The 12,128-nt window shown below is 36.7% G+C and overlaps 1 protein-coding gene and 1 pseudogene across 2 annotated transcripts; both read left to right on the top strand.

The window, feature by feature from the left end:
• The first annotated feature begins 784 nt into the window (after window positions 1-784).
• Window positions 785-2,691, top strand: LOC147847379 (E3 ubiquitin-protein ligase At1g12760-like). Its single transcript, XM_087339267.1, has 3 exons — window positions 785-1,431; window positions 2,320-2,439; window positions 2,523-2,691. The coding sequence occupies exons 1-3, from the start codon at window positions 800-802 to the stop codon at window positions 2,674-2,676; spliced, it is 906 nt and encodes a 301-aa protein (XP_087195393.1). The 5' UTR covers window positions 785-799; the 3' UTR covers window positions 2,677-2,691.
• Window positions 2,692-5,558: 2,867 nt separating this feature from the next.
• Window positions 5,559-12,122, top strand: LOC147847380 (protein disulfide-isomerase-like; annotated as a pseudogene). The gene is made up of 16 exons (XR_015532330.1): window positions 5,559-5,740; window positions 6,123-6,153; window positions 6,235-6,522; window positions 6,606-6,794; window positions 6,872-7,001; window positions 7,189-7,326; window positions 7,440-7,559; window positions 7,651-7,768; window positions 8,474-8,568; window positions 9,577-9,668; window positions 10,063-10,156; window positions 10,402-10,475; window positions 10,563-10,695; window positions 11,595-11,775; window positions 11,841-11,981; window positions 12,057-12,122. The product of XR_015532330.1 is annotated as a protein disulfide-isomerase-like (transcript).
• The last annotated feature ends 6 nt before the right edge of the window (window positions 12,123-12,128 follow it).

Below are 12,128 nucleotides of genomic sequence, written 5' to 3' on the forward strand. Positions count from 1 at the left end.
AAGGAAGTTCATTAGGTTTGTTGCATAATGGATGTATTCCTTAGACGTAGCAGAAAGGCGAAAATTGAAGGTAATCTAGAATCGAGAAAGAAACAAAACAGTATGTATGCTGAAACCAGAAACATTTTAGGTCAATTATATCATGTAAATTGATCACTTTTCTTATCAAGAATTGTATGATTAGAGCATAGAAGGAAAATATTTTAGAAAACCCTAAAAACTTCCAAAAAACCCTAAAATGTTTAAGAAAACCCATATGGCGTGGAACTCCAACCATAATAACTCTTTGTATTATCCAAAGAACCTCTTAGATTACGCACAATTTTTGGTCCAAATCCCAACGATTGTTCGAGCAAGTCTTTTCCATATTTCCGTGGCAAAATCACAACTACACGAACAATGCCTTAGCAATCTCCAGTAGATGCGTACGAGAATGGCATGTACGTGTTAGGAGGAGTCAACAATGGCTCGGTTGGAGCCTAAATCGAGCTGTTAAACCGTTTTAAATGGTTTGTCGGTTCGGTTCGGTTCGGGCCAGTTCAAGCTTGAGCCTTGAGCCTCCTAAACCGGTTTGAGATCGGGCTGGCAAGGCTCAAGCGGAACCGAACCGTTTAGGGACAAACCGGTTTGTTTAGCCGGAGGGCCAAACCGCAAAAGGAATCCGCGGTTTGAAACTCTCTCGGATCAAACCCCACCGAAGCTGAAGTAATCGAACAAGACATACAATACAATACAATACAATACGATACGTAGATCTGCGCAGGCAGAGCTTCTCTTCTTCGCTTTCTGTGACGTGAGAATGGAGCAGAGATCGTCGACCTCCTCCTTCTCTTCCTCCTCGCGACCAAATGGCGCCTCTGTGGATTCCCCTTCACCTCTTCTCGCAGAGAGCATCCCTAATTTAGACAGAAACATCCCGAATCCTTCTTTCGACTGGAACACCATCATGGTTAATGGGCTATCGGGTGTCGCTCGGTTCTGCCGCCCTGCCAGTGTGAGAAGAATGATCAGAGAACCTTCGATGATGGTTAGTCAGACAGTGATGAAGCAACTTGAAGAAGAACAGAGTGATTGGGCCTACTCTAAACCTCTTGTCATTCTTGACCTGATACGGAACCTTGCTTTCATCATGGTTTCTCTTATTGTTCTTTGTATTAGTACCAATGAAAAGCCTCATGCCCCTCTTCGGATATGGATCTGCGGTTATTGTCTTCAAGACATTGTTCATATGATCTGTGTTTCTTCAGAGCTTCGGAAGAGATATAGACAATATCTGACATACCATCATCAACAAAAATCACCACAACAGAAACAGCAACAACTTAATAGGCCGCTGGCTGTTCCTGGTCCTTATAGGAAGTTCCGATCTAGTGAAGAATCACTCGGAGACAATTCACCTGCAGATGAAGAAATAGGAGGCGCTAACACTGGGTTCGTTTCTCCATTACACCATCTGATTTAATCCCCTCTGTAGTAGGAAATTTTAACAATTTGCTAGAGCAGCATTGTATGTTTATGAACTTATAAATACTTATAGAGGTTTCTGTTTTACTTGCTTAAATCATACATCTACATACCCACATATATGGATATTGAAAATCTACATTCATTTTTTACATATATCTATAAATGCATTTGCATATGTACATGTGTAGAGAACTGACTTACATTTTTACTGGTGGTTCATATTTAGGGGTAAGAATATGGAAACCGAAGATTATGTACTATCTCCATACGTCCATTCTTGTCTCCCCCATGTCCTCAAGGGGGAACCCTTTTTGATATCCATGTCCTTGCAGATTATGAATGTTACCATTGATATTATCTTTTCGCATATCTGATTTATTTCATATGGGATTGCCGTCTGGCTCCCTTTTACTGCCCCTTCTTATCATGGTATTTAAATTTAATGTTTTTTTCTTAAACATTGGAAAAGTTGGTCTTTGACTGCAGTATTTTGATGAATGAAAAGCAATAATAGTTACTTTGCCTCTTGTATTCTGTTTGAGGTTATCTCATAGGAAAACAAGTGTCATTATTAAGGTGTGCGAGTTTGTAATATGTATGCATCTAGTGTATTCTACTCTTCATGATTTTAAGGAACTTTCCTTTTCCGATTCATATTTGGAAAGTTGTGATCCATAAATTGGACCCTTAAACTACATAAATGCAAATTTAGTTTAATTCCAACTATGTATGAAGCTAACCATTGAAAGCAAATTTAGCATCCACTGCAGTGTAATCGCGCAAGAAACTGTTGGGTGGCCTTTTGGTTTTGTGAACGTAGTTTTAAATCTTAAATCTCTGCATGCTTTTCAGCTTTGCCAAACACTTAGAGTCTATGAACAGAATGTTCTCATTTATTTGGTGGATTGTTGGGTTCTATTGGATGACTGCGGGTGGTCAAGTTCTGATACAAGAAGCTCCAAAACTATATTGGTATAATGCACTAATATCTTTTTGGGTCGGGTTTTGTGTTACTCTATAGAATATAAATATGCTTATTTGATTATGTTTTGCAGGTTGTCTGCTGTATTTTTGGCCTTTGATGTGCTCTTTGTTGTGTTTAGTGTTGCTCTAACATATGCTATTGGATTAGCTGTTTGTTGCTGCTTACGGTGCATCATAGCCTTATTGTATGCAGTGGCTGATCAGGTATGCTGTTTGTTTGATTGAAATCTTTTTCTTTTACTGTTAATATAAGAGAATAATGTAAGATCATAACGTTACATGCTGCCAAATTTGCGGATGCATATTCAAACTTTACATTCATATAGCTTGTTTACTTTCCAACATTTGTGGAAACATTCTGGATTTCATAGCCTGCTACTCTGACCTTAAGGTCCAGTCTTGAGATTATAGCAAGATTGTTGAAAATGCTATCAAATATTCTGATACCCAGTTGGAAACTCATTTATAACTTTCTTGCTTTGGATCACTTTCTGAAAGTCAAACAAAGCTAGTGGATGTCGCAATTTTGAGACTATACAAAATCTGCTGATGCATGCTTAAATTTTATTTACATAGCTTTAGTTCTTTCCAAAATCTGTTTATGAAGTCAGTGTCATAGGCTGTCAAACACTACACCGAAATGGGCCAGGCAATCAATTCCAAATTTCGGTCCTGGATAAGAGATAGTGAGTATGTTCACTACTACACCTATCCTGGAGTATTATTGTTTGGACCTAATTCTTCTATTTTGGGAGCTGGTTCAAGGACAGATTGACCAGAGGATATGCAGATTTGGAAAGAATAGGAAGATCCCCCATGCTTTGTTTCATAAACCATACACTAAGCTGTGACTCTTTGACACTGTGGTTACCCCTGCTATGTTATATGGAATTCAGATTTGGGGTCCTAGCCTAGATCAAGAGAGTAGATGTGCGGGTACATATGATGGTTGGAGATCAATGGAGAAGCTACTTATATCTGTGATCCTTTGGATGCTTTGAGTTAAAGCCTTGGTGCTTGATGAGATTGCCAAAGAGGGAGATGGTAGCACCAACAATTGTAGTTGAACGCCTTAGGAAGGTTGATATCCTTCATCCATGAGAGCTGGACCTACACATGGAGGTACTTCTCAACACAAATCAAGCAGTGGTTATCAACGCAGAGTACTTGACCAAATATGCCTTAGTGCTTTTTTTTATTTGGACAATATCAGAAGTTTCATTGCATTCTTCTTTTCTTTTTTGTATTTTGTGGTAATATTGATATTCATTAATGTATGCGATGAGGTGCAATGGGGAAAGTTGCTGTAACCAGAGTAGGTAGAACCTCATATACATCAGGTGCCCACATATATAGAATCATTAACCAATCTGACACTGACAGGCCCATGATAAAATGCAATTTGCTTGTCACTTGATCGTATAGAGCAGAGGGAATTCCTAATCCCTGGATGCTCTGAAAGAGCCTCTTATGTGGAGTTGTATCAAAGGCTTTGTGGAAGTTCGCAAAATCAGTAATGTAGCCTCTTCAAGGCCCTGGCTTATATGTCACCTGGCCAGGAGCTACACACACACACACACACACACACACACACACACACACACACACACACACAGATTAACGTACTCTAAGACCAAATTGCAACACTGATGAAGGGTTGAAGGTGTAACAAATAAGATGAGGAACTTCATGTTATTTGCCAAAGAGGGTTTGGTTTAAGCAGCATTTTGTCCTAAGGAAGTTGGTGCCAGTTTCATCCGGAAATAATCTAATCAACTGACTTATTTGGGAGGAATAAAGTGTAAGTTGGGGTACCTTCCTATGGCAGTTGATAGATGTGGGAGGAAGATTATGGATGCAGATCTTCAATAAAAGGCTGAAGCTTGCGCAAACTCATTGCATTCGTCTCTAGTTAGGTTTTCTGGACACAATCTTTATCAACACCTTCTTGGAGAACACTTGCTTCTGTGTTTCAGCAAAAAGTTGTGCATTGGCTCCATGACTGGTTCTGCTCTCAATGTATTAACTGGTGTGCCCTCATTTTGCAGTCAAATTTGCTCTCTCTCAGCTTCGTGTATTCTCTGTGAAGTTCTACTTGGTGCTAAAATGACCACAATTCAGCTGCACCTCTCTTGGGTGCTAGTTTTTGCACAACGTTTTAGGTGCACATCTTCTGGATTCTAGTATTGTTATGTCTTTACTATAGCCTATTGTATGTGGCCATTGTGTCTTTTTGTAATTTGATGTGTCCGTCAGAATTAAAACTATGGAGGTTCTTAGGAAGTTTTGGTATAGTGGATATAATTTGATGTCCTTCAGAGTTAGAACCATGGAGATTCTTAGGCAGTTCTGCTTTTACGCAGAGTTAAGACTGATCAACATATGATATAACATAATGTAACATTACACTCACAAATATAAATAGAGACACAATCAACAATACATCCGCAAACATATATGGCCAATAACATAATGTACAGATGTACGAACAATGGTAACATAATCTACAAACATATCAATGACTCAATTAATATAATCGACAATAATAAACAGACATAACAATGGCCAGAACATCAATAGACATGAACACATTAATAACAAACAATTGTATAACCAAATAACCACAACTGTTATATTATTACATCAAATAGCTATAACTAGTGACATCAATGGCGATAACTTCATTGATATAACTTGAACATGAATGAATAACATTAAATAGGCATGGTCACATAATAGCAATATCAAGTAACATGCATACAACATGAATGGGGATGACCTGAACGTATAACTGCTGGAGAAACGGTTGATCAAAGGTCAATGGGGAATTAATAAAAACTTGGTAGCATTTAGGCAAATCGAGGGAAAATTAAGAATATTGAGAGCTTTTCCCACCATGCTTTTGGAGATGAACTTCTCACACAGTAAATATAGGTTGTACTATACATATTGTTTTTTGGAGATATCATTTGCTTCAGCCTTTCACTTTCATGTCTTAATGATCTTTTTGCAGGTTGTCTGGAATATCACGCCTTGCATGCCAAATGTTTTATATTGTTTTGCAGTTCTATTGGCTTACATTTTAAATTTTAAATTTGCAGGGGTTTTTGGCACAAAATGCTCCGATTGATTCCACTATATATGCTTCTAATTGCAGAATTCTCATGGTCTTCCTTTGCTAATGCCTGCGATGGACAAAGATACTTACGTTCTTAGTGTGGATTCTTCCAATTTCACTCAAGTTGTGCAGCAACATTCTTTTAATTGTCATAGAATTTTATGCTCCTTGGTAAGTAAAATGTAATATAGTAAAGCAATTGTGGAAAGTGATGAAGAGAATGCATCTGAACTGACTGCAGTTGCATATTTGACTGAACATGTACTGCTAAAAGTTTTTCAGGGGAAGTCAAGTTCTATTTGTTGTTTTTCATGGGAAGTCGAATTCCATTTATTTGTGGGAAGTTGAATTCTTAGTGTTATGCATGCATCGATGAATCATTAACATGGGTGCATCACAAAAGATTCTTGTGTATGGATGCGTTTGCCTTTATTAGTGGGGATTCTTGGTATAAAAAAAGCAGTATGTTTTTTGTGATAACGGGAGTATCTAAAATGAGTTACCCTGCCCAAGACCCCCAACTCAGATTCTTTTATCTTTCTATGCGGTGTAGGTGTGGTCATTGTAAGAGGCTTGCTCCTGAGGTATTTCAAATTTCTAGTCGTCCATAAATTTATCATATTTTCCTTAACATAACTATACCTCACTTCATCTTTCCAATCTAGTATGAACGAGCTGCAGCTATCCTTAAGACACATGAGCCTGCCATTGTGCTTGCAAAGATTAATGCAAATGAAGAGACAAACAAAGCCTTGGCAGGCCAATTCAATGTTCGTGGCTATCCAACCTTAAAGATATTTGAGAAAGGAGGATCAATTGTTCGTGATTTCAAAGGCCCAAGAGATACAGAAGGCATTGTATCATATTTGAAGAAACAAGTTGGCCCACCTTCCATTGAAATCACATCTGTAGAGGAGGGCAGAAAACTTGTTGAAGAAACTGACCTTCTTGTTGTAAGTGAAAGAAAGATGACATGTTTAATGCTCATATCTCATACTACTAATTTTTAATTTGTTGCATTGAATTGATGGATTAGGTGGGGCTGTTCTCATCGTACGAATCTGAAGAGTTCAGAAACTTTACATCTATTGCAAGTGAATTGCGAGCAATGTATGAGTTCCGTCATACATTATTTGCTAGCTTTTTACCGACAAAATCTTCTACTTTTACTGCTCCTGCAATACGTGTATTCAAGAAATTTGAAGAAAGCTTTAATGATCTGAAGGTATCCTTTACTTTTCCTTATGTATTAATATGACTTGCCTACCCAGCACTAAGCTTTATGAACAAATGCATCACCAGGGGTTTGAAGTTGAGTTCGTAAAGAATTTTCTTCATGCAAGTGAGTGTTCCTTCAGTTGTATTACTAAACAAAGATCCTGCTCAAAGGAAGTTTGTTTCCCAGATTTTTGCAAATCCTCAAGTTTCCAAGGTTAAAAATTTCAATACCACCTGTTTTTCTCTTATTTTCTGTACGTTCACTATGCATGTATATTTATGGGAGCATATCTTTCACTGCATTTAGCATACAAATTTCTGTCAGTTGCTTGGATGTACAATATGTAACTGCTATACTTATAGAATCTTTTCTTCCTTTAATTTCTTTTTCTTGTTTGTAGGTATTTTTGTTTTTAGATTCTGGGAATAAAGGTCATGAGGATGTCGAAGCAGTTTTCAGCGAGCTTGCCAAAGAGCACAAGAGCAAGGGTTTGAGATTCCTTATCGCAGACACTGAATATGGAAAGGATGCACTCCAGGTTCTTGATTTTTTATTTGCTTCTTTGTTTATAGTTGATGTTTTATTTTACCATTGTTAAACTTGCTAATTGTTGTGATTGTTGTGTTTATGTTTACTCTATTCTGCATCCAGTATTTTGGAGTTAGAAAAGGTAAGCTTCCTTCAATTGCGATTCAGGACAAAGATGAACACAAATACATCCTTGAGGAAGCTTATCCTGGAAAAATAAGGATGTGGTTCAAGGATTACTTTGTAAGCAGATTTACTCTTATTGGATCCAATTTGTGTATCCTGTTGCATGTACAAGTGTTTGATCATTGGTATCTATTTTGAGTTCTTGCAGAATGGGAAACTAACTAAATTTGATAGCTCGAAATCTACAGCAGAATATAATTATGAACTTGTGAAGGACATGTTCATAGATACGATTGGAGATGTGGTCTTCAGATCTTTGAAAAATGGTATGTAAATTTTAGATCATTTTCTTCATGTATGCTTGTCATTTGAAGGTGAACGGGGTTTAGGTTGATTTTCAGGCTATATGATCATGTGAGTGTTCATACATCCTGTTTGAGCATTTCTTAAATATATTGTTTGTTTAACAGATTGACTCTGTATTTGTTTCAATGGGCCCAAGTTTGAAAAGTATTTCGGTAAAGGCTGCAGATAACCATAAAATAGAAATGATGGATTGAAGCCAAACTGGCTGAATGATGTTTATGAATACCTATGTTCACATGATTTATTCAAGCTCGGCTGTTCATTTGGTGAATGAATTACTTGATGATGATTTAGATTGATCCCAACATTGTTGGTTTTCATGGCATTCACATGTTTTTTCTTTACTTATGCTGAAAATATAATTGCCATATCTTCTTTTTAAACTTAAAAAAATAAAATTCATTGCCACATTCGCAAACAAGAGGCAGTGCCTCAATTTGCGATTTGCCCATTGATCCCTTAGAATATTTCATTTTACTGAAATCTATTTCATTTTACCTAATTTAGATTGATCCCTTAGGATGTTGGAGATTGACGTGAAATGTTGAGATTATAGTGTACTCATTGCTGCTGGATTCTTGTGCTAACTTTAGCAATTTAGTGAAAAATGGAATGGAAAGATTAAGTTGTGATGGTTTAAGATTTACTTTGATTTATTGTTACAGGTCACGTTTTTGTGGAAGTGCTCTTAGTAATTGTAATTGCATATCTATTGCTTCAGAAAAGTTACCAGCCTGAGAAGCGTCCTTTAACAAAACAGGTAAGTTTGCTGCCAAAACCATCAAGTTTTTGTCTTAAATAAGGAAGCATGCCATTTTATTGCACGTGTTTGTTTGATATCATTGCCTTTTATAAGGGGAAATAATAAAGCTGAGTTTTAGGAGAAAGTGATAGTTACTTGTTAGCATAATGATCTGAAAGCCAAGTATGAGTTTTTTGTTGTGAACATAACATTAAACCTATCTATAAAGAATAAGCTTTACCACTATACTCTTCTCACATTATTATTTATGATCATAATTTCAAATGGATGCAAGGTAATCTTTTTTGTGTCCTTTAGCACATGATATATTTGAATTTTCTATTCTTTATTTGGGGACTCTTTATTTGATCCTCTATTCCATTTTAATTTAGCCTCCATGATAGCCTTATTTGACACCTTGACTTTCTGACTCTTTATATGAACTGATGCTGTGTATTATTGGGATGTTATGAATTTGGTATAAGATCACCTTGAAACAGAAGATATCATTGGTAGCATATGTTGGGGTAAAAGCCCTAGTTGCCTCTTATTCTGTAATTTAAGCTGGCAGCTCACTGCCAACATTGTAATCATGGTGGCAGCTTAATGAGCTTTCTATTCACTTACTTTTTATAATAACAGGGTACTCTGCCTCTCCAAGGGATCATCTCCTGGTGTGGAGACCCTGTGAAGAGTCAGGGACTTAATTCTAACTTTTTAACTCTCTAAGATGGCAAATTCCCATTTTCTTATTTTTGGTTTTACACCCTGCTTTGAGGATTTTCCTTCTCTGAGGTGTGTCCTTAGGCTGAATTTTACTTACAGCTGCATGTGTGTCCTCTGTTTTGTTCTCCTTTATTTCTTAAATCCCTCAGTTTTTGCATATGCTTTATGACTAAATGTTTGTAATGTGTTCAGTTATCAATTGTTATTTGTTTTCTTCTCATTTTGGGGTTCTCCATCAACTTTATTTAAAAGTAATTAAGATTGGTTAGGTTGGTCTTATGATGATCTTCAATTGCACAGGAAATAGATCAGCTATGTGATGATTGGACACCTGAACCTCTTCATCCTCCACTCACAAAAGACATGGAAGATGAATCTCCTATTTTAGAGAGGTATGTCCAAAATATTGTTTGCTATGCTCTTAGGAATACACTAAGAATTTTCAAATTTTTCTCTTTGTTAAAATTTCTGTTTAGTATAGGAATCGTAGTAGTTCCCATCAGTTCTCTTGTTTAATATCCTTTGAGATGGCAATTATTCATTAAATTTAAAATGTTCGTTTGCATAGTTTTCGGCAACATGGAAGTTTTGAATCTTGCTACGAGCTAGCATAACAATCAGTTTCTTTTTTAAGCTAAGCAATTTAATTTTGTGATAAAATTAATTGCATACATAATAAGAGAATTAGAAGTTTCTATGACCATGGTTTTCCACTTCTATAAGTTGCACTTAGTAGCTTCTTGATTGTCGTATTCTGTTTTTTTCTTTCTTGTTATTTTGGCTCAGTGGAGCAGTACCTCGCACTATCATAAATGGAGAAGAAGTTATCAATCTCAGTACCGCCAACTACTTAGGATTAATGGGCGACAAAGGAATAGTAGTACGTCTTTTGCTATCCTTTTTCCATATTCTAGTAAGCCCAAGAATTTGTATTAATTAATGAAATGGTCTCTGGGTTTTTCAAATTCATCCTCTTGGTCAACATGGAAACAAGAAACTAGTGGTATCTTTTTTACTATGCCTTTTTGGTAGCTTAATAGGCTTGAAGTGCCATTGGAAGCACAGAAACAGGAGGTATGTGCATATATTGTATGGATTTATATGTTCTGGATTGATTCTTTGCAGGAGGCATGTACAAAAACATTAGAGAAGTATGGAGTTGGAGCTTGTGGACCCCGAGGGATTCTATGGAACTATTGGTATTTTCAACTCCAAAATTGTTCTCAAATTTGAGTAATGTAAACGTATGATATTTGTGAATTCTGAAAGAAACTTTACTCTTCTAGATGTTCATCTTGATTGTGAGGCCAAGATTTCACAATTCATGGGGACACCTGACTCTATATTGTATTCATATGGCTTGGCTACTGCTGCAAGTACTATTCCTGCATTCTGCAAACGAGGTGATCTTATTTTAGCGTGAGTAGTCTGCAGCTTTCACTTCTTGCATCATGAAGAAAATTTCTATTAAGTATAGACTGGTTTTCTTTTTGGTTTAGGAAAGTGCTGTATTTGCATCGTCAATCAATCATTTATTGTTTCAAATGTGTTGTACTACCCTGTCTGGGCCTTACCCAATGACCGTTATAAGGACTTATTTCTCGCAAATTAGGATTGAAACCCCATCTCTCTTGACTGTGAAATCAAGAAATTAAAACTGTAGTGGATAAACTAGAAACTACTATTTGGTGCTAGAATCTATCAATTAAACCCTAAAGATCCCAAAGCTGCTGTGGCATCACCTCATATGTGAGTGTTACAACATGGGCAAGTCCAGCACATGATGAGAATGCAACTTTGAGGCACTTCACATCTCATGCACATTGTTCATTTTATCGAAGTGGTGATGTGTAATGGATATCCTTGTAATGGTTAACTCCATGTTTAATTGTAAATTGTACCAATGTGTCATTTTCCAATTTGTACTGTTACTAGTCAGCAGTCCAATGATTGTATTTTTTGTGTATGGATCATGTACAGAAGGAAAGGTGGATGCAAATAAAAACTGTGTTATATCAACAATAACCATCAAACAACGAACAAATGATATTACTCAATTTATGTATGTCCATTGTTTCTTCTGGGAATGAGTAGCTATTATTGTAAGACATCTATGTTGACATGATTACTGTTCGTGAATCATACACTTATTCCTTTCCTATGTCAGAATTTGGTTAATTTTCCAACACACCCTACTTGGAGCATAGCCTGTCTTAACTGCATTTTGATACAAAAATTGCATTGTTAGTCAAAAGTCTCATGATGAAAATTTCAGGCTTGAGGGCCATCCACATACAAGACGTCATCATTTTTTTCAGGGATGAAGGTGTTAATTGGAGTATTCAGAATGGTCTATATTTGTCTCGAAGCACTGTGAAGCTATTCAAGCACAACGATATGTCATCTTTGGAATCTCTACTCGAAGATAATCACAAAGAAGATCAACGTAAACGGAAGGCGTTGAATCGTCGTTTTATTGTTGTGGAAGCAATATATCAGGTAATGAGTTTTATCAATTTAACTGTTAGATTCTCAGTTCTGACCCCATCTCTGTTATGACACAGAATTCAGGGAAAATGGCTCCATTGCTGGAGCTCATCCATCTCAAGGAAAAATATCGTTTTAGGCTTCTTGTTGATGAAAGCAACTCAATTGGTGTTCTTGGAAATACAGGCCGTGGACTAACAGAACACTATCAAGTTTCGGTGAGTTCAACTTCTTAACTTGATTGATTCCTACTTTTAGGAGTTGTCACCAATGAATTTGAATGATTGCCACAGGTAGCCAAAGTAGACATTATAACGGCTGCTATGGGCCATGCCTTGGCATCTGTTGGTGGTTTTTGCACTGGC

Source organism: Azolla caroliniana, unplaced genomic scaffold, assembly GCF_043228905.1.
Source record: "Azolla caroliniana isolate FFs.n. ecotype wild unplaced genomic scaffold, voAzoCaro1.0.p SCAF_1095, whole genome shotgun sequence".
Classification (NCBI taxonomy): Eukaryota; Viridiplantae; Streptophyta; class Polypodiopsida; order Salviniales; family Salviniaceae; genus Azolla; species Azolla caroliniana.